This window comes from Xenopus tropicalis, chromosome 4 (assembly GCF_000004195.4).
Source record: "Xenopus tropicalis strain Nigerian chromosome 4, UCB_Xtro_10.0, whole genome shotgun sequence".
NCBI classification, from domain to species: domain Eukaryota; kingdom Metazoa; phylum Chordata; class Amphibia; order Anura; family Pipidae; genus Xenopus; species Xenopus tropicalis.
Window position 1 is genome coordinate 24,264,203 of NC_030680.2, and position 23,274 is coordinate 24,287,476.

Below are 23,274 nucleotides of genomic sequence, written 5' to 3' on the forward strand. Positions count from 1 at the left end.
TTGCTGTGACATGCATGTGTTGCCTGGGATGCAAGCCAGCATAATGTAGCTATGAGTCTCAGGGTTTGGCAGTTGTTAAGGTTAGTTGCTTATTAAGCAGTCACACGTATTTCATGGATTCAGATGAAAAACGACTTGCTTTTAAACAGCGACACACTCCTTAGACTTGCCTTGATATTCAGGGGGAAGTCCTTTTTTTAAAAATGTCACTTTGGTCTAAAGAAATTCCCACTGGTAAAGTTACCTTGTAGTTGCTTGGAGTACTGCAGATATACGTAGTTCTGATCTTTTTACCTGTTTTTTTTTTTGTGGAGTACAACATCTGTGAGATTTTATGAAAGTGTGCATTTTCAGTGGATTAAAGGGGAACTCCACCCAAACACAATTTAAGGTATTCTGTTCTATAAATTACACTGTTTTCATAGCAAGTAATTCACTCTTATTACTCCCATGTAACTGGAGGAGTCCCATGCTGGATTTGGATTTTTTATTACTATTGAGTGCTATTCTGATATCTACTAGGAGCTGCTATCTTTCCCTTCCCATTGTTCTGCTTGGGGAGGGGAGTAATATCACTCCTGGGAAATGAACATGGCTAGTCCCCATGTGAAATTTCAAAATTAAATATAAAAAAAATTGTTTTTCCAGATTACAATGCAGGATTCTGCTGGAGAAGCTCTATTTCATGTTTTGAAAAAACATGTATTCCCATGACATTATGTTAAACATAATTTAAAGCAAATTTGCAATATACAAAAGTTTTAAAAATGCAGCCTTTATGGTTTTTAATGTAATATGGTTTGGAACAGTTACCTAAGCCCCACCCCCTTTTCCCCGTTGATCCGGCTAACTATTTGAGAATCAAAAAGAAACGTAGGAATAGGCGACTGTCCTCAGCCTGCATTCTCCAAACCCACACTTCTTGCGCATGTGATGTCAATAAGGAAAGGAACATCACCGTGCAATGCATTGTGGGTTATGTAGTTCCTTCATGCTGTCTGTAAGCTGCTTTAAATAATGCAGAAAGAAAAGAACTGTTTTGCAGCTGGATTTCTGCTTATAAAAATGGTATTCATTCATACTCAAGGAACCGTGATACATACATATATTAGGGGGTTCTGGGTTGTGTGGGACTCTCTAACACATTTTGGTTCAGAAGCTAGAGTTTCCCTTTAATAGCTGCTTAGGGGCTTGTAGCTTCAATTAATGTAGTCCAATTAATGTCTAAGCAGTGACCCAAAGCAAGTAGCATAAGTGTTGAGCTCTTTGACAAGATGTAGAGCTTGCACCTCACTGTATCCTGGGTTAAAATTGTGTTTGAAAGAATGAATTATTGTCATTCTAAAGGTGACCTTTTAGATATATCCTTGTAACTCTTGCTTTTTGTTTTTAAGATTTGAAGGGCATATAGACCTTTGTCCTCCTGGAGTGAACCATTCTGCGTTTTCAGTCAATAAAAATGTATTGGCAGCCATTCAAGAGAGACTTCCATCTTTTCACCAGCTCCTTCTGGACCCTCCAAAGGTAAAACTTCTGAATTGTAGTTAAACTGAGTAGATTTGAAAATATAGAGATGTCACATGCAGGGATTTGACTGTTAATAAAGCTGTTCTTTGGTCCAAGATCCTGCTGTCAGGAATAGTTTTGAATAGAGGCTTAAAGCCTCCATTACGTAAAACATGTTCACGTCCCACCTCAGCTTGCTGTGTCTTAGATTTTAAAGCCATAGTTCCCAACTATATTCAAGACAGTAAAACATTAAGGCTGATTGTTCCATAGACCGCTCTGCATCAATTTGTATTACGGATTTAAGGGATGGTTAAGGTATTTTGAGTAGGCAACAGACTTCCTACAAATTATACAGTAATCCAACATCCATTAACTTATGTGATTTGTTCATGCTGGCTGATTGGGGGAAACTTCACAAAATTAAATGTGCTATAAATAACTCTGCCAGTGGTAATGTTTGTATACTATATAAATAAATAGTTTCAAATGCATTTGTTTACTTTCAGACTGGTGTAATGAAGACAACTTGGGGAATTCTTGATCCTCCTGTAGGGAATACCAGGTTAAATGTGATAAGGCTAATAGCGAGTCTACTCCAGACCAATACACATTCAATCAACGAGGAGCTTATTGAGCTGAACACAATGGGAGTTATACTGGTTAGTCTTAAGATATACACTTAATACTGCTAAAACTTAAAACTTGCATAGCTAATTAACTTTGTAATATTCTTTCTCATTTGTTCTGCAAAACAACTTGGTGTTGGGAAGAAGAATTTCTTTCTTGTCCCTAGCCAGCACAAGTATCTATGGGTTCGTGCGTCTTCCCTCTAGGAGACAGGCTGGGAGAAGGCACTGCAGGCCTCCTGTTGGGAAATAAGCTTATATTAAAAAAGCCTAAGGCCCATAAAACATGCTGCACCAGGCATGAAAAGGACACCCATGCAAGCATTCTGAACACTTGTTTTCCTGATTGCCCATTGGCTGTTGTCTGCTGAGGGGAAGAGTGTTAAAGCACATCAGGTTCACCCGGCAGCTCCACAGTGGTCAAAATACCATGTATGCCATAGGCCTTCTCATGCTTCTAACCATATTCAGATCCAAGCAGCAGTAGTGTTCCCTTCAAATGGTCACACTTTGTATTCAGTTGCAATCATTATTTGGCATAAAGGTTTAGTGTAATGTTACATCTGCACCAAAAGTATTTGTAGGAGAATATATTGTTACTAAATAGTTTTGTTATTCCTCTTTCAAATAGGACATGTTTTTTAAATACTCTTGGAACAATTTTCTTCACACCCAAGTAGAAATCTGCATAGCATTGATTCTTGCTAGCCCTGGTGACTCTCCAGAGCACAGCACGATTAGTGAGCAGAACTCCCCTGCAGACCATGTTCTTTTAAAGCATGTAAGTACTGCCTCTATTCTGCAAATGGTGCGCAAAGCTTATTTTCATTTCTTGTTGTAACTTCCACATACTAGAGCAATGCTACTCTCCAGCTTGGCTTTTTATAGTTGGGATGCCTGAAAGTAGACAGCCATGAAATATGTCTAGTTATGGCTAGTTAAAAGACAAACATTATACCAGTGTACCCCTTTGGGGTTTGTTTATGTATCTGTGTTAAAACACTCCTCGTTACAGTATGGGGGTGAGAAGGGACAATTAAATTTAAAAATTAAAGCAATATTCCATTACTGCTTTATAACTGAAAAAAAGTTTACATTTGTTTTTTTAATTTAATATATGCCCTATAAACCTAAACAGTGTATACAGGAATAAAATAATGTGTTTTTTTTCTATTGTAGCTATTCCTGAAATGCCACTTAATAGATCGAATACTTGAAGCTTGGGCTATGAATGAAAAAAGACAGTAAGTGCCAACAAGTTTTGGAGCTTGAGCAGTAACTTTTTTTTTTTTAATTTCATAGTGTGTGTGTTCTACATCTGCTGGATTTTTTCACCATGATGCCTGCGACCTTCAGTTATCACTAGCATATATGTTACAATACCAAACATATCCACTGTATGTAAAAGTAAACAGTGAAGAATGTCAGGTTAGGATGGTTATACTTTGCCAGCTGAAGGTATATATTCTTTTGCCCTCATTTGGTTTTTATAATTCTTCAGTGGTTATACTGTTTAATATAAACACAGCATACCTGTTTGGTACCCACTTTGCCTCCACCATAAATATGTGTAAAAAAAAAAAAACTATTACATCAGTCAGTGATTGGCTCTGGCAATACAGTTGTAGATCTTGATCATAAAATCTTAAGGGATGACTCATGTCTTACAGTAATATATACTTATTACAGTTATCTAATAGTCAAGAAAAGTTAAAGCAGAGAAAATAGATTTGCTTAGGGATGTGGTACAGAGGGCAAATTGCAAAAGTGCTTTAATTCCAGGCTTTTGTTCCCCTTTAAACTGTTTGTAAACCATAATAAATTTTTATTTCCAGCTTCACACTAGCAGTCTAATCTAGCCTTTAACACCAAAGCCACTACTGTAGAATCCTGTGTTGTATGCAGCCCATGTTCAGTGTGAACACAAATTGTAATTTTGTTTCAGGTCTGAAGGAGGACAGAGGTACGGCTACATGGGTCACTTAACACGAATAGCAAACTGCATTGTCCATAGCATAGAGAAAGGGCCAAACAGTGTTCTAGCCCACCAGCTTATCAAAGGTAAGTTAAATATTCTGTTGTGTATATGGGGGAACACAGCAATTAACATACAGATGTCCCCCATTGTCTAATACATGTAGCCTTTTCTTTTCCCAAAATAATTCACTAGTCATGTTAAGTAATGTCCTCTAGCATCTACTGTAGGTTGTATTGATAAGGCCTATGGACAAAATACCCCTCACTGCTCCAAGTCAAGGACAACCTAGACTCTTAAATGCTCATATTTTATTTTTTTTGTTTGCTAAATATACTCAATTCTGTGTTTTCCTTTTCACTTTTCTGAATGGTAGATTTGCCAACTGATGCCCAGGAAAGATGGGAAACATTTTGCACAAGTTCACTGGGAGAAACAAACAAGAGAAACACAGTGGACCTGGTAAGTTTCTGACTAATATAACTTTCGGAAGACTCCCTTGTAGAAATATATGTCCTGCCTACTTGTATTCATTGTCAGCAAACTGTACACCTGGAGAATGAAATTTGAGGCAAGGGGAAAGTGGGAAAAAAAGTATTTAGTCAGGCTACTCAATAGATGAGCCTTTTACTGGATACACAGATTTCATGATAATGAGCCAGCCAGCAGCATTTAGTTTGCAATAGTGCAAATTGCTATAATGAAAACAACTGATAGCAAAATCTTGTGTTAAAAACTGCAGCCCCAAGTTGGTACTATGTTTTTTTCAAACAGACCTAAAAAGCTGTAAAATAGTCCTGTTCATTTATTTACATCCAAAACCTTTATTGAGGCGGGACAGACAGTTACTTTCACTTTCCATTCAGAACATCCTAGATGTCACTGCACTCCTTACATTTTCCCTTCTCCTCACCATCTAATTTTGTAACCAGTTCATGAGCATTAGGTCCCCCATTCTGGCACATAAACAAGATTTTGGCAGGATGCAAAGCTTGCCTTAATAAGTGTCCACAAAATGGCACCTGGCTGCAACTGTGAATGCAAAGACTGACAGAAACAAGATGAAAATAATTTATAGAGTGTGAGGTTTATTTTGCTTGACAAACACAATGGAAAACAGTTTGGAATAATTTCTTAGGATGACAGGTCCCCTTTAAGAACTAAGAGCTTGTGGGGTTTCGTTTTTCTAAAAAAAAAATGCAACTACTGCCCCAGTCTAAATATGGTTGACATAAAGGCTGCCTGTCACTGTGCACACTGGGTTTTTGGCCCCAAAACACACCGGTGTGTCACTTAGCCCTACAGGATTTCTGTCACCTCTTATCAAAGGTAAATACAGGTATGAGATTGATTATCCATTTTCAGTTGCTAAGGTAGAGCATGATATTCTGATACAACTTGTACCTGATCTTCATTTTTTTTTATTTTTTTTTTTTTTTACTTGTGGTTTTTGAATTATTTGGCCTTTTGGTCAGCAGCACTCCAGTATGGAATGTTAGAGGCTATCTGGTTGCTAGAATCCAAATTACCTTAGGAACCAGGCAGTGTTTTGAATGAGAGACTGCAGTAAGAATGAGAGGAGCTAAACAGAAAGATAAGTAGTAAAATAGATTTTTGGCTTCTGTGGTCAGTGACCCCTGATTGAAAGCTGGATAGATTCCAAAGAAGAAATACAATAATTCAGAAACTATAAAAAATGAAGACTAATTGCAGAGTTGCTTAGAATTGGTCATTCTATAACATACATAAAGTTAACCACCCCTTTTAAGCAGGATCAGAGAGGTGTCAGGTTGGAAGTGGGGAAGATGATGGCTTGGGGGCTTTCTTTGGGTGCCCATCGCTTTTGACCTCGCTCTGACAAACAGTGATGGTCAGCCATTTCATTCTGGAAGATGTCTAAAATGACTATTTCTGTATAAGCAGGATTAAATCTCCAATTGTATCCGTATGTAAAAATGTACTTTATAAAGAAGAAACATCTTACGTTTCTTATTGTCTTATCTGTACAGGTTACAACAAGACATATCCACTCCTCCAGCGATGATGAAATTGAGTTTAAAGACCCTGGTTTCTCACAAGATTCTGCCATACAGCAGGTAAGGCATATGTGCTCTGTTCTCATTTAGATAATTAGGATCAATATTTTAGGCATAAAATATCAATGCCGTAGCATAAGCATACGGCTAATTTACTAACTTCTTTTTAATGAATTCCTCTGATTCAGGCAATTTTATTTTTAGTGTTCATATATAGCCAGGCCAGCCAATTTTTGCAGCTTGACTTTTAATGCAAATCATTCTGGGTGGCTTTACATTTTAAACACCTGATTTGGTAGTAATTTTAGCAAATCCATATTATAGATATTTTTGTCTTCTTCCATATACATGCAGTTTTCTTTCTTTTTTTCTCTATACTTAGCTAGCTAGACAGTGGGAATGTTCTCTGTAGTATGAGAATATTGGCTACTGCGCAACTAGTTGGTAGTGAGGGATATCATGATGATAATATCATGTGTAACTGGAACAGTGGTACGGCCTGGAGAACAGAGTGCAGTTACCAATAGCAACCGACCAGCAATTAGTTTTGAACAATCTTTTACAACTCTGTAAATGAAAGCAAAGACCTTATTGGTTGCTCCTGGCAGCTGCACATGTGCTATTTGCCATTTGTAAAGTCCGAATATATTGACAGTAATTTGTGGCACCTTGGATAGATCTGTACTTTTGTTAAAGCCTTCTAATCAAGAGCAGCTCACGTGCAGTAAATGTAGCTAAATTTTGAGAGTAGCTTCTATTTTTAATAGCAGTTTAGAAAAACATATTATACCGCTGTCGTTGGTCCTGGGGTTGCCAGGCCTTTTCTGATTATCAGATGCAACAAATGACGTCCAATTTTATTGACCAGTTTGGCTTCAACGATGAGAAGTTTGCTGACCAAGATGACATCGGGAAGTGAGTATAAGTCTTTTCCCTTCCCCTGCCCCCCTCCCCCCACATTACTGGTGTCTCCTGGTGTGGGTCTTTGCTCTCACTGATCAACATACCTCTGTATACTAATCAGAAATAGGATTGGTTTGATGTTGGTTGAGCTGCAGCTATATATTGCAGTGAAAGCAAATTTTAAAACATGGCAGCTTGGTCTTGAGTATTATTTGATATATACTGCTGATGAAGAGCTCTTGCAAGTGCTGTAGGTCAACCTGCTTGGATGATAATGGCCCATGCAAAGCAACTTGCCTTGATTGCTGTTTGTCAGGGGTTTGACTGCTGCCCCTATAACACAAGGTCAAGCTGCTGGTGTCCCCTGGCTGCAGCTTTCCTTATTTCCTTACATAGCCTGTCCTTGATCTTAAAATTCTCTGAAAAGAGGTGATGCTGTGCTGGCACAGCCCAATGGTCAGGGAAAGCTCTTTACATTTAAAAACCCATGCAGAGATAGAGCATTATATACTGCAGCCCAGCTAAACCCTGTAATATATTTACTGTTGACAAGAACTACCCTGGTACCCTTATAGCTTATGTGGGCTGTCTTGATAGAATCTCAATGGACAGGCCACTAAGCTTCCTGTTAGTGGGAATGACCTTCTTTGATTGTAAGTAAAATAGCAACTATCAAATCTCCCCCCCATGTAACAACAGAGAGGTGGGCCGGTTATATCTCCCATAGCATATTTAATATCCAGATTAGATTAAAATAACGATGGCATACAGTGAAGTGTAGAGCCTTTAAGCAGACTGGGGGCCATAAAAAAAAGGCTTTGGAGGGCGACATCCAGCCCAGGGGCCACCAGTTGGACAGTCCTGTGCTACTCTATGGCATTGCAGTATCAAGCCATTGCTCATTCATATAGTTCTAGGCTTGACTTACAGTGGGGTCAGTAGTCTGGAATGCTTGTTTGACACTCACTGGTATTACAGCAAATAATTTTTTTTTTGGCAAGGCTGTTGTAAATAGATTACCTATTCAGCAACTGGGCCTCAGTTATTGGGGAGCTAGTATAGTAGTTCCTTATACCATTTCTGTTTAATTGGAATCGGTTTATGGAGATTAGCATGCAGGACCTTCAGGATGCGACTTGCAAATTACTTATCACTGGGTGCTCACTTAAATACTTATTGGAAGTGTACATGTACAACTTGGGTTTCAAAAAAATCTATTCTAAAATTGATTGATTTTGCATGCCTAGGGTCTCGTTTTAAAGCGATTCCAGCGCCCCTTTTCATTTCTGTTTGAAACTGTCTGTTTGTCACATTTCCACCTAATATGGATTAAATATAAATGTACTGGTCATGTGCTGTTTAGAAAAAGAATTTTATGCATATTCATGTTTTGTTGGGTATGAATTTTGTTTTTTTCGCAGCGTCTCCTTTGATCGAGTGTCAGACATCAACTTCTCCCTCAATGCAAATGAAAGTGTGAGTAAGATATATTTGGTTTTATCTTTCATACATTGTAGATTTAGGATTCTGAGTGCATTTACTTGGAAATCTCTTAAATACATGCGTTTTAAACTGTTTGGCTAAGGGTAGTCCAAACTGTTTTCTCTGCTTTTGAAACAAAGCAAATATGTCTCAAAGCTGTGCCTTATATCTGTTACCTGTGATAGGAATAACATCCACTGATCAGTTACATAGTTTATTCATATCTGTTACCTGTGATAGGAATAACATCCACTGATCAGTTACATAGTTTATTCATATCTGTTACCTGTGATAGGAATAACATCCACTGATCAGTTACATAGTTTATTTGGATTCCAAAAAGACAAAAAAAAGTCCTTCCCAGGTTTGAAATGCCCTCTCTTTTAAACAAAACAGGAGTTGTTTGTCCATATATTGCAATATATTCAGGCTTGCTGTAGTTGGCCAGCTTGTATGTGTCGCAATACGTGGACAAACAATCCTTGTTTTGTTTTATGGCAAAGGTAATTGCCCCACAGTCTGACTCCCACTATTAGAAAATAGAAAGTACCATGTGTATAGTAAAGGGTACATTTTTTAGCTTTCCAGTGTACCTCTATTTTTGCATCACATGGACTATAATAAGTTTCATTAATGTTTTGTTCCCCCCCACCACAATTCCTTCCTTGCTGCTGGTGGGTGGAGCATTACCCTATGTGCCCTAATCTTGGGAGCCTATCAGTTTTCTTTTACATATTTCTTGTGCTGTCCCATTTTGCGGGATTAAGGTTAAGACCCCAGAACAATGTTTGTAATGAAGGTATGATGGGGAGAACTTAAGTTAGGAATTAAGTGTTGTTTGGAAATGCAAAACTACTGTTTAATTTACAACCAGTTTATTCATAAAGTAAGTAACAGACAAGATTTGTACACTTTTTCAGGCTAATATAGCTCTGTTTGAGGCCTGCTGCAAGGAGAGAATACAACAGTTTGATGATGGTGGATCAGATGAGGAAGACATCTGGGAAGAGAAAAATATTGCCTTCCCCCAAGAGACACAAAGGAGGTCAAGGTAAACAAGCTTGTTTAAGTATATGTGACAAACCTTTTTCATTGCAACTAGAAGTATTTTATTGTTAAAAAGGAAATTTTCCTTTAGGGCCATTGCACAGAGAAAGATTTGCACCTGCAAAAATTCTGCTTTAGTGCGGGCGATAATCTGAAAATGCTTTCCCACCTTCAATAATGTAAACTGTCAACTTCACGGGACTTCGGGGAAAAATTAATTGCCACGTGTTTTCCTACCAGCGATTTGCATTATTGCAGATGAAAAAAGCATTTTTAAGAGATTTTTCTGCAGCATTAAAGTACAATGCAAAGGATGTTTTTATGCTGAGAAAATCTACCACATCTGTAAAAACATTGCAGTGGGCTAGGGGACACCGTAATAAATGCTTCGCCCCCACCCCCCAAATAGTTCTTTCTAATGGAAACACATAATGAAATAACTAGTTTTGTTCCATAGCTCAGGAAGCACAGACAGTGAAGAGAGCACAGATTCTGAAGAGGAAGAAACTGTTAAACAGGGATTATTTGAGTCAAGCACAGTCAACCACGAAGACAAAATGGAAGTCGATGCTAATGAAGGTAAATATTGTTATCAAAGCTGTTGGGGAAAATATTTGCACTAATTTAGTATTTAATTTTTTAGTAGGGGATGCACTGATCCAGAATTCCCAATAACAAATAGTTTACCCACGTTGTATAATTTTAGCTTTTATGCAAATCTGAATATGAATTTAGGGTTCATATTTGGCCAAAGCTTTTCTGAAAGATTCAGTATCCGTAAATATCACCCTTTACGTCATTTGCCTTGAGCCACTATTTTGTGTTTTTTTTTTATTAAAATAATACCGGTATGGGATCCGTTTTATGGAAAGCCTGTCTCCCATAGACTCCATTTTAATCAAATAATTCAGATTTTTAAAATTGATTTCCTTTTTCTGTGTAAAAATAAAACAGTACCTGTACTTGAACCCAACTAAGATATAATTACCCCTTATTGGATGTAAAACAATTCTATTTGGTATAATTAATGTTTTTGGTTTTTTTTAGTAGACTTAAAGTATGGAGATCCAAATTACAGAAAGACCCCTTATCCGGAATACCCTTGGTCCTGAGCATTCTGGATAACGGGTCATATACCTTTATAATCCTAAAATAAATATCACAAAATGATAAAATAAAACCAAAATATATTAATTTTAGTATTTTGTTATACTTTTTTTTTTTTTCATGATTTTATTTTATGATTACCTAACAGGAAAAAAAATGCAGGGTCTTTTTGTTTATATTAAGAAGTCATTTTGTTTTAATTTTTATTTATTGAATTTTTATTCGTAAACAATTTAATTTTTTATTTTTTTTTTAATTTTCTAAAAAAAATAAAATAATTACCTGACAGAAAAAAATGCAAGGTCTATTTGTAATTGAAAGAAGAGGAAGAGAAACGGCTCTGTCATTTCATTGGCTTATAGTTCTTTTCTTTCTTTCTCTTGACCACTAGCAAGCAACTGGACTGCAAATTTTGACATCCCAATGGAAACTGCACACGTGGCAAACCTGGACTCTGTTGGTTCTGATGTATGGAGCACAGAAGAGCCCTTGTCTTCTAAAGAAAGTGGCTGGGCCTCTTTTTCTGAATTCACATCTCAAATTAGGTTGGTCCTTTCTCTTCTCTTTTTGATATTATTTGGAGTGTCCTTGTTCAGAAGGGTTTATTAAGATTTAGTGATATTTTTGGTATAGGAACTGCTGGTTCAGTGATGAGCAACTGCAATCTGGGTTAAATAAAAGCCTTGCAACTGTATACAAGCTTTATTGTGTACCTGCCCACATAGGGACTGCCTGGGAACATTCTTAGGACAGATATGCTGGCTGAAATAACTTCAACATATTGTGTTGGCTTAACAGCGCCATGGCCTCTTTTGTTTCTGTTAGGGATGCACTGAATTCTGGATTCAGTTGGGGATTTGGCCAAGATTTAGCCCTTATCAGAAGGATTCAACTGTATCCACGTTCCTGGCCAAACCTGACCAAACTGGCCAAAATCACGTGACTTTTTGTCACATAAACACGGAGTTTAACATTTTTCACTGCGCTCTTAACCCTTCCGTATCCTAATTTACGTATGCAAATTAGGATGCGGTTCAGTATTCGGCAGATCTTTTACGAAGGGTTTGGCCAAATCCGAAAATAGTGGATTCTGTGCATCCTTAGTTTGTTTATAAAAATGTTACCGATGAACCCCTCAAAGAGAATGAATGAAAGCTACAAGTTTTCCAAGTTTAGTCTATCCGTTTGATTTTTTTTTCCTCAGTACAAAGGAGACAGTAAGAAGTAGCTCCCCTGTTGAAATGGAAACAAGCACAGAGCCAGTGGATCCTCTCAGTGTAAATGCATCAGCACAAACAGAAGGTAAAGTTTCCATTGCTTTTGTAACCACTGAACTTCACATGTCTTATTAATAAGAAGGATAATTAACATAAGAATTAGCATTATGATTTTATTTTAGGGTTTTAGAATTTTATTTACTAAAATAATCAAAATAAAAATCATCATCAAATGATAAAATACTAAAATGTTCTCATTTTTTATTTATATTTTATTATTTTTAGTTTTTATTACTGAAATATATCCAATGGAAATCCTAAAATACTAATGAATACTAAAACCATATTATAATTTTATTATAACAATCATTTTTATCTAGTTTTATTTTAGATTTTTCTCTTTTTTTTGTTTTTATTTTATGATTTCTGTATTTTTATGCTATATATTATGCAGCTGGGTAATAAATTCCTATAAAATGTCTTTATAGTTACTGTTGCTATGGATGCAGTTTCTGATGGGGAAGAGGAGGTGGAAAATGCAGATCAGATGACAGAAACTGTGATGAATGGCAGCATGAAGGAAACGCTCAGCCTTACCGTAGATGCAAAAACAGAAACCGCTGTTTTTAAAAGGTAATGGCCTCCTAACGTGTGCTAAGTGACAAGCAAATGCGCACTTTGTTTCTAGAAGTTAGAATAAATGGCTAAATTTCTGTCTTAAAATCCTTCACTCATGAAATTGTACCTGTTATTTCTTAATGAATTAGCCCTTTATTCATCCTGTTGACTGAGATGCCAGTAATCCAAGGAAATTTAAAATGCTCTGGATGCCTTAGTATTTGTTCTTAAGGGTTTGGAGAATATCATAAATATCTATGGGAACGGTGAACCACAAGGGGAACCAAAGCCGTCAAAACTAATAATACTGCCAATATTGTCAGTGCTTCCCATAGTAATGTATTAGAAGCACTTTGTTGTCTGTTACTGCTGGAATCTTCTATAGCATTCAGAAATTCTGTCGGAAAAGAAAAACACAAAAAGAGACATGTAATTACTCAGTCTAACAAATTGCAGACGGAGATCAGTCACCGGTTGGATGGCCTAAGCGTTGCTACGATTTCCCGGAATTGCCTTGAGATGAAACTTCGGGTAATCATAGCAACGCGTACGCCATCCCACCATGATTTGCATTACTTGGAGACTAGTTGCCCGCAGCAACGATTATTTGTCGTTGGGCGACTAATTTCCCTGTCTGCCACTGCCCTTAGGCATCCTCTAGCCACCACTAATAGGTGAACTATTGAAATCTACTTTTTTGTGCCTGTTCGGTTCATCCTAACATGCACATATGGCTACAGGCAAAGGTTCATGGGCCCCATTTACATTATTGTGGATTTTGATTTGCACCAACAACTCTTGTAAATTGCAGTACTTCTGCCCCGTGTAGGCTCTCAGATACTGATGAGACACATTTCTGTCCAAACCAGTAACTTTTTTTCAATGCAGCATGTTTTATTCCTGCTTCTCCCCTTTTTCCTTTTCTCTTGCACACTGTTGGCTACAGAGTGTTGAAATCCTATTGGTATGTATCTTCAGTTCAAAAACCCTTCTGCCACTCGTGCAGATCACCCATAAGTTTCCCCTATTTGCCCAGTAAGTTGCCCTGCATTGTACATATGGGCTTCCCATTTTCATGGACGGCGTCCGTGAACTTTTTTTTTTTTCGCACAGGCTGCATTCAGTTCATCTCATTTATGTCCCTTGCATGGCTTCACATGTATTCTAAAATCGGATTCCTTAAGTTTAACTAATCCACAGCCATGATGCCATTTTATGTTTTTAATAAAAAGATATTACAAAATATATATTTCTTTATTCGTAGTGAGGAAGGGAAACTGACTACCTCTCATGATTCAGCTTGTAAATATGGTGTAGTGGAAAACTTTGACACAGCAATGGAAAATCCTCCTCCTTCACAGCCCAGTGGTAGCAGTCAAGAACAGAGGTAAGCTCATCTGACCGCATATTTATCAGAAGTTTGTCTTTTGTCTATGAATGAATTTTGTTACAACAGCACCACCTGCTGGTCAGTTTCTGCCCCTGTTGTAGTTGAGGATGTTGTCAGGAGAAAAAGAGGGGGCTGATCTGATGTTCTGTTTAGGAGAAATCTCATAACTTTGCATGTCCTTCCTAACCAGGAAAACATCACAACAGCCCTATTTGTTTTTTCTTATGACTAGGAATGCACTAGTCATGACTAGTTTTTCTGTTTCGGCTGAATCCATCGTAAGGGATTCGGCCGAATCCTAATTAGCATTTGCTAATTCAGATTCAGATCAGCCAGGACTGTGGATTCAGATGAATCTGAACCCTGCCGAAAAAGGCCCAATCCTGGCTGAATACCGAACCGAATCCTGGATTCGGTGCATCCCTACTTATGACAAGTTCCTTGCTGGTATCACTGTTGGAAACTGACCAGCAGGTGGCGCTGTGGTAACCAAGTTTGTTCATATTAACAGTGCATAGTTCCTTTATCTTCAAATCTTAAAATTAAAAATATTTATGAACCTTCTTAGAACAGCACGCTCTTCAGTCTTACATTCATTTATTTTTAAGGTATACTTATTCTTGTAGTGTTTGTATGTACGACTGAGAAAGGTCAGTAACTGAAAAGTTCGGGTATTGAACTCTCTTGGTGGTGGCCTTGGAGCTGTACTTTGTTTAAAAGAAGTGCACTCTTAAGCAATATTACCTTATATAGATGGATTATATGCCAGCATTTAACAAATTACTAAAAATAGGCAACAAGGACGGCAACATTTCTACACATTGTGCAAATTACCTCTTTAAATGTTTGCCACCGTGTTAAAATATTTATCCTGGATATTCTGAAAATGACTAGATTTAGTGTAAATGTATATATTATGTATATATTGTGTCTATATGGTACTCCCTCCCCCTTGGTTGTTTTTATATGCAGAGTATTTACCAGTCTGACATTTCTATGGGCTAGCTCATTGCGCATGTATGGACTTTAGAGTGCCAGAAATCAGCTGCCCACCTTTTTGTCTCTGTAAACCACTTAAGTAAATTACAACAAAATGTGTAGGAGCAGGGTTACACGTTCTTTCCTGTAATTGTGTGGAACTGAAACTAACAGTTTGATAATTGCCTTATATTGACATTTTTACCAGGAATGTGCCACTGTGCCTAAATTAACCCTAGCATTGCTATTCTTTTGTAATAGATGTACCCCCCTGTATCATCCTCACTAACCCGTGTTGATCTCTGGCATGGCTTGAAGCTGATTAGCTTCCTGGTTTACATTGTGCTGTAGGGGTGGAGAAATGTTCTCATAGGTTTAGGGCACTGTTTAGGGCGAGGACAGACATAGCGTATATCCTCTTCTTTCAGCCCTACACTTTTCTACCTGGCTGATCTGCTTCTGTGCGCCGCTCTGTGTGCCTGCATTAAGAACTATGGCAACGGCCAGAGGGTGTGTACGCGGATTGGATCGGAGGTTGGCCTGGAAAATGTTCGCTTTTGCGTTTTCCAGGCCGACCTTTGGACGTAGAATTATTTCTCTCAGCCAGGCAGAAAAGTGCAGGGCTGAGAGAAGCGGATATACAGTTCGTCTGTCCTAGCCCTTTTGTTCTGCAGGATTTTTTCCCATTCCCAAGCGTGCGATCGTTCACAAAGGCGTTCAACGTCAGGCCATGCCAGAGCCCAACATAGCTTACAAAAGAATAGCAACTCTAAGGTGGCGTAAAACATTACTGGTGACTTTGCTCATAGCAGCCAATCAGATGCTTTGCTTTGGTTTTCTAACCATTGAAATCTTATTGCTGATTGGCTGCTCTGGGCAACATCACCAGTAATGCTTCACTCCACTTTTTACACAGCATGATAAATACACCCATAGGGTTTCTGTAGGCCTATTTGTGTGTTTATGTTCCATACTGAGGGGAGGTTGCCACATTTTATAGTAGGAAAGTCTCCCATATCTAATACTTGCTAGTATAACATCAGAATTTTCCTATCCTTCTAGAACCTCTGAACAAATTGCGGTAGACGGAGCTTCAGCAAATGGGCCTGTATGATGTGATACCTGTTGCTAAGTTGAAGACTGCTGACTGATATCCACAGGGGATTTAAATAGCGTACTTGAGGATTTTGGGAAAAAGAATGCCTGTCAAAGCCAGTCACTGCTGCACTAACTTTGCAAGGGATCAGGACCAGCAACATTTTTTTTTTTCCCTTTTTGATTTTAAGGTGTTGTACAGTGTAAAAAAACAAAAACAAAAAAAACCAATTGCACATTGACAAATAAGACTTTTTGTGTATGTTTATATTGTATTGTTCTAAAAACAACAAAAAAAAAGACAAACCTGGTGCCCTGTGAAATAAGAACTCACCACTTCAGTTAATAGTGATACTATGGTTAAAATGGTTGTAAAAATAGTTTTTATACAGTGTGTACACAGATCTAACCTATTGAGCATAACTATTTGACAATTAGTGTGACCAAAGTATTTACCAGTTCTCATACTGTCTTTTTCTTTTTCCACCTTGTACAAATTTCCGTTTTCTTTCAGAGAAGCAGGTTATGTTCACTTGGATCTATTCTATGTACGTCTTTCAGTTATCAGACGTGACTTCAACATGGATATTCAGTTCACTGGGGCTCATTTATAAACACTGGTGGGCATATTTGCTCCTGGGCAGTAACCAATCAGTGATTAGCATTTTCAGCCAGCTGCAGGTTGAACACTAAAAGCAACCATTTGATTGGTTGCTATGGGTTGCTGCGTTGGTGCAGATTTGCCCAGTGTTTATCGAGCCCTGCCGTCTCATTTCACTGCAAGCTTTTTTTTTTTAAACCTGGTAACTGGTGAATTCTTTTCCCATTCACATCCAAATGATTTTAAATATTTATTACAGGCCATAATGTTTTATAGTGAGCCTTTTAAGCTACATCTAGCCTTGGTGTGTACTCAAGTACCTGATTTCAAAGGATTCTATTGGCACAGTATTTTCCCGGCCCTTCCCCTCCCATTTTTTTTTTTCCTTTTTAAAATTTTGTAACTGTTTTTAGACATCAATTTAATGCGTGCACTGTGTTTTTTTTCTTTAAACAGTGCATGAATTTTATATTTGTGTTATTTTCAAGATCAAATTTAACTTGGCATCGATGCATGTCCACTGTTTTTTTTTTTTTCCTAATTTTGTTGGGTTTTTTTGTCTTTTTCCCTCTTCTGTTCGCAGCTGGTTTGTACATAAGGTAGTGATTCTGAAAACTAATTTTACGTAATTTATGTTCTGTATTCCTTTGCAAACCCAGTCTGCCTTCTGGAAGCAGGAAAAGCGGCATTGCCACAAACTGGCGCAGAGGTTGTGCCCAACTCTCGCCCGTGTCCTTATAGTATATGTGAATCCATTTTTGTTTGATAGATTTTTGTTTGAGGCCTCTCTCCTTGCCGGTAGCGAGATGAACAAGAAGCTCTTAAACAGTGGCCAACGATTTTAGACTCCCATGCAACGTGCCTAAGCATTACATTGCATACTAAAATAAAAATGAAAACTTGCTTTTGGCTTCCTTTACTGTAAATGCCTTGTCCATCCTGCGATTGTCTCTTCGTTATACCTTACAGGATATACATTCTGTAGTGTTAAACGAGATCTAAAGCCTAAAATGAAGGTCTGAAATACAGGATATTATTTACTGAACTTCCTTTACCAGAAACGAGGGTCAGCACCCCAATAGTGGTAATTATCAAGGTCTTTTAAATTTGTCCACTGGGTTTTGTTAGGTTATTGTTTGAGAGTCGGGCACTGCACATGCTCAGTGTGCTCTGGGCAGCTGCTGAGAAGCTAAACTTAGGGGGAAATGAGGCTTGTTTTGTTATGAAAGCTGATGCCACGGGGCTGATTATTAATTTCCATTGAAGATGTGGAGCTACTGGGGCATACAGATCTTCTAAAGGACAGTTTTGGCCTTGGGCTGGGTAAGAAGTAGACAATAATGTCTAGTATTTCTAGTTCTCCTTTTTTACTCTGAGTTATCCATTTCCCTTGCAGATTAGTAATCTGAATTGTCCGTTCTGATGCATGCTGGGTCCTTTTGCCTTGATATGCGGCTGAACTGATCACAAGCTCTGTAGTAGGTCTGTCCCATGTATCCACATTTGTCAACCGGGCAGCCCTATAAATGAGATGCGCTGTGTTTACTGAGGTTGGAAAACCCCAACCATTGCATCTGCAAGAATTCGACCAAAATAATTTGTTAGAAATACATTTAGAATTTTGGGTAATAACAGAATGTTTTTTGGCTGAGGCATTCTTTATTGACACGAACATACAAAGCTCTAGTTTGCTGTCCAGTTTGCTGAAAGGCAGTAGTTCACCTTTAAATTAACCCTTTGCTCTGGACATAATCTATGCAACATTTCAGCTGGTATATTAATGGTTTAATTTGTAACCTTTTCTAGCCTTTAACCAAAGTGCTATCCAGTTGGAATGTGTAGGTTAATTCTCACAAATACTTTTTTAAAGTTTTGATCACTTTTGTAGGGCCGTCTTCTATTTTTTTTTTTTTTTTGGTTAAGACCTGCCAGTCAGAGAGCTTGTTGCCACAGCCCAAAAGCCCAACCCCCCCTAATGTGGCTGTACCCGTACCATAATCATACAGATAAACAGTGTATGGGGCACAGATAAGGAAGCTCCCTTTAATTTCCTGCTGTTTCTGTTGTTTGGGCTGTTGGCCTGAATGAGCACACAGTAGCAGGGTGGCCAATACCGTACATGGGTATCCATTTGTCCCTCAGGTTCATTGGCTGGGTGCTACAAAGGGACATCTGTGTACGGCAGCCATAGTTTTAATGCTTGAACTGCAATTTTAAATACTACTGTGTACTCCATACTATAAGCTAATTATCTCTGCTTTTATATTCATATCAAGGATGGTTGCCTCTTCCTACCGTAAGCAAGTTAGAGGGAAGAAATCCATATATCAATTTGTATAGTGACATTCGGTTTCTTTATAAGGACAATGATGCCTGCAAATTCTGGGGAATGTGCTGTTCTCCAAATTGTTAAGTATTTGTTCTGTTGCATTTTTTAAGTTTGTTGTCATTAGAGTTAGCAATTCCACTCTATAGATTGAGGGACTTTCAATTAATATCTAAGACTTGAGTATGGGGAGGGGAAATTGCAGAGAATCCACTTTCCAGCCTGATTTGTTGGGTCATGTAGTCAAGTTCCCTCAGGGCCCATTGTCTAAATACCCAGCCACTCTTCCACCCCAGGTATGATCCTGCCTGTATTCACTGGCATTTGCTCTTAGTGTATATGGAGTTCTTCTGCAACAAGTTATACCCACAACCATATGGGGCCTGACAGTTCTAGGGCCACAGCCCCCCCTTTGTCTTCAATATCACTTTTAGGGGTCTTTTTTCCCCCTGGGGTGCAGGGGAAAAACAGGTAGGGAAGCATGGGCTACGCTAATTTGTATGTTCCCTGACATAAAAAGTGCCACCATCTGCAGGGGGTTACATAACCAAGTGCTAGTCCCCTTACAGAACCATTTGGAGCAATTTTAATAGGTTTCCTAGCACAGCATGTTGTGGAGATCAGCTGTGAGCTTGGGTGGCCAATGTCCAGCTAGTGATGTCTCAATGGTCAATATTTAGGCAGTACTTGCTGCCATATTGTACAGTTTATTGCATGAATGTCCAGATTGCACAAGAGCTGGGTCATTTATTTATTTACCAACCAAAGGTTGGTTGGAAATCAACAAATTGTATGCAATGATCGCTGTATGTGTGGGCAATTGTAGCGTTCCTCGTGTCCTCAACCCCATCAAGTGCAATATTTGGGGGTATATTTCTGGATGTTGGTTACTCATCATAAGATAAGATCCTAATATAAAGATGGTTCTACAGCATATGCCTTTTTAAAGAAAACCACCAAGGCGTTATAGTTTTTTTTACCGAATGGGCATATTTTTTTTAAAGTGCTCCTTTATGTCATAATGCTAAAACTCCAGCCATGTGTTGCAATATCCTTAGGGCTATGGCACACACAGCGCTCTGTACATACACTGGGCGGCAGTGAATGATCCCCTCGCATTGACTTGAATGGGATGGCTATCACCAGCTAACAGTCAGGAACTTACTGTCTATTAAATACTTCACATACCCTTTTTGGTTTTTGATTTGTAACGTGCCAATTTCTTTTAGTATTGTATCATGTACATACAAAATGTTAAAGGAGAACTTAAACAAAAAAATAGAATACTTATATTGGTAATATTTATAGCAGTGAATTAAAGACAGCTAGTATTCTAGATGGCTGTATATATAAAGTAACTAAATATATATATATTTGTTTAAACAGAAGCAACCCGTATAGTTTTCTTCTTCTTCACTATTTGAGTGCACATCAGAGGGAAAACAAAGCTTTGCTACAGAAGTCATGTTTCTTGTGTATTGTACACACGCGCTATATATATATATATATATATATATATATATATAATGCGTCTTCTGTTCATTACAACCCACTTTCAATAGAACTTTTTTTTTGTGGTTTACAGGTCTTCTCCATACAAACGCTGGAATAATGAAAGAACATGTAATGCCAATGAATTTTCATTTTTCAAAGTAGAGTTTCTGTTGAAAATACTTTAAAGGGGAACTCCACCCAAGCTTTTTGAAAAGTGAACATAATTTCAAGCAACTTTGCAATATACATTGCAAAAAATATGCAGCCTTTCCATGATTTGTAATGTAGTAATGTGGTTTGGAACAATTCCCTAAGTCCCGCCCCTGTTCCCCTGCTGATCTGGGCGACTACTTTGAGACTCAAATAAAATGTAACAGTAGTCGCCTTCCTCAGCCTGCATCATCCCTATCCCACAATTCCCTGCACATGTGATATCCATAAGGAAAGGAACGTCACAGTGCATTGTGGGTTATATAGTTCCTGCATGCTGCCTGTGAGCTGTGGATAAGTTGACAATTTGTAACACAAAAATGTTCTAGTCCCTCCTCCTCTGCCAGGATTTCAAATGATGCAGAAAGAGAACTGTTTTGCAGCTGGATTCCAGCATCTAAAAATGGTATTTATTGCAACTTTTGGAAGGAACAGTGATAGGTATATTGGGGGTTTCTGTGTTGTAACACATTTCAGAAGCTAGAGTTCCCCTTTAAGGTAGCAGAAACAGTTCTTGCCATTTCTAGTTTAAAAGGGGTGTTAAGGCAAAAAAACCCAATATTGCATTTACTGCTTGTAAACCTAAAAAAAAAAGCATAATTGTAATGTAATGAACATCTTCAAGTAGAAATTTTGTACTGTTTCTTTAAAATTCACTGCTGTTCTCGTTTTCCTCCTGAAGCAGTGAATAGGAATCCTTTTACAGCCGGCCAGAAATGAGCAGCACTCTTTTTGGAATGCAGAGCAGCACCGATAGTCCTCTTACTAGTCTGGCCGGAAAAGGATTCCTGCACGCAGCTTTAGGAGGGAGAGGAGACCGACATTGAATTCAGCTGCACAGAATTGGTTATTTTATAGAAACAGTACAAAATTTCTGGTTGGTGTACATTGCAAATATGGTTCTTTTTAGGTTTACAAGCAGTTCATGCAATATTGTGTTTTTTTGCTTTTACATTCCCTTTAAAGACAAGCATAACAAAATAAAATCTAAATCCTTGTGATGGACTGTACCAACTATTAACATTGTTTCCTGTTTTCATGGTCCAATGAAAGGTTCTTTAATGTCATGTTCGGATATTGTTATACAGGTATGGGACCTGTTATCCAGAATGCTCTGGACCTGGGGCTTTCTGGATAAGGGATCTTTTGCATCTCCTACCTTCTTCTAATAAAATGATTTAGAAAGTAATAAAACCCAATAAGATTGTTTTCACTCCAATAAGGGTTAATTATATCTTAGTTGGGATCAAGTACAGGTACTGTTTTATTATTACAGAGAAAAGGGAATCATTTAACCATTAAATAAACCCAATAGGGCTGTTCTGCCCCCAATTAGGGGTAATTATATCTTAGTTGGGATCAAGTACAGGAACTGTTTTATTATTACAGAGAAAAGGGATATATCTTAGTTGGGATCAAGTACAGGTACTGTTTTATTATTACAGAGAAAAGGGAATCATTTAACCATTAAATAAACCCAATAGGGCTGTTCTGCCCCCAATAAGGGGTAATTATATCTTAGTTGGGATAAAGTACAGGTACTGTTTTATTACTACAGAGAAAAAGGAAATCATTTTTAAAAATGTGAATTATATGATTTACATGGAGTCTATGGGAGATGGCCCTTCTGTAATTCGGAACTTTCTAGATAATGGGTTTCCGGATAAGGGGTCCGATACCTGTACCATCTGATGGTGTGCCACATTTGTTGCAGGATAACTGCTTTTATAGGTCTTTGATGTGGTTTCTCACATTGAGAGACACATTTGCATTGAGTAAGGCTTAGGCCACATGTGGCGGGTTCTTGGCCTGTGGATAAACACGGGGCAAGAATCCACCCTTACACTTGAATCATCGCTTTTTCTGTGTCTAAACCAACTGGGCCAATCCTGGGGCTCTGGGGGCAGACACTGAAGAGCTTGTTTAAGATTCTCGCCCAGAACTGCAGTCAGAGATTCTGCCACATGTCATAAGCCTAAAGCACCCCATACACCTTAAGATCCGCTCCTGATATCCCCCACCTACGGGTGGGCGATATCCGGAGAATCCAGGCTAATTCGATCATTTGGTCTTGGGCCGATTTCAGGCCCGTCGGTAGTGCCCATACACGGGCCGATTAGCTGTCGAAACGGTCTAAGGGACCCATATCGGCAGCTACTATTGGCCCGTGTATGGGGACCTTAAGGCTAAATAAAAATAAGACTGAGATGTGGAGCGCTCTCATGGAGCACTAGGAGTTGCATCTGTGTATAAAGTATTCATTTATGATACTTGGGCTGCACTTACGGACATTAAGAGCGGGGCATTTTAATGTGGTGTAAATGGCAGTGCGGAAAGCTCTGGGTCACTATAGTTTTGCTGATGGGGCTGTAAGCGCTGCTCATGCAACTGAATTGGACCAGTAACTGCTTCTACAGCCCTAAACGTGGCCATACAACATTCAGCAACTGCATAAACTAGCGTCTGTGTTCTACACTTAGATTAACCCAGTTATCATCTGCAGTGTGAAATGTATGTCTTACCCTTTGGTCATTTGGTAAATGGAAAAGCAAAACAAGTTTTGTCAGTTTCTTCTCTAGTTTGTATTCTTTTGTAGTCATTATTTACCGATTCTGTTACCTTTAGCTCAGATCCGCCATTTTATTGAACCCATCTCCTTC

At 38.3% G+C, this 23,274-nt stretch overlaps 1 protein-coding gene across 6 annotated transcripts in view; it reads left to right on the top strand.

Moving 5' to 3' along the window:
* Positions 1 to 18,104, top strand: part of ppp6r3 (protein phosphatase 6 regulatory subunit 3) — a 47,585-nt gene extending 29,481 nt beyond the window's left edge. For 3 of the 6 annotated variants that reach the window (XM_031900204.1, XM_012961332.3, XM_031900205.1), the window contains 16 exons: positions 1,395 to 1,524; positions 2,016 to 2,168; positions 2,767 to 2,916; positions 3,315 to 3,379; positions 4,081 to 4,196; positions 4,487 to 4,572; positions 6,120 to 6,206; positions 6,964 to 7,061; positions 8,471 to 8,525; positions 9,452 to 9,582; positions 10,036 to 10,157; positions 11,077 to 11,230; positions 11,890 to 11,987; positions 12,391 to 12,535; positions 13,785 to 13,907; positions 15,951 to 18,104. In XM_031900204.1, coding sequence (XP_031756064.1) covers positions 1,395 to 1,524; positions 2,016 to 2,168; positions 2,767 to 2,916; positions 3,315 to 3,379; positions 4,081 to 4,196; positions 4,487 to 4,572; positions 6,120 to 6,206; positions 6,964 to 7,061; positions 8,471 to 8,525; positions 9,452 to 9,582; positions 10,036 to 10,157; positions 11,077 to 11,230; positions 11,890 to 11,987; positions 12,391 to 12,535; positions 13,785 to 13,907; positions 15,951 to 16,002 — 1,765 coding nt within the window. In that variant the 3' untranslated portion in view covers positions 16,003 to 18,104. 6 annotated transcript variants of the gene reach the window in all.
* Positions 18,105 to 23,274: the final 5,170 nt, after the last annotated feature.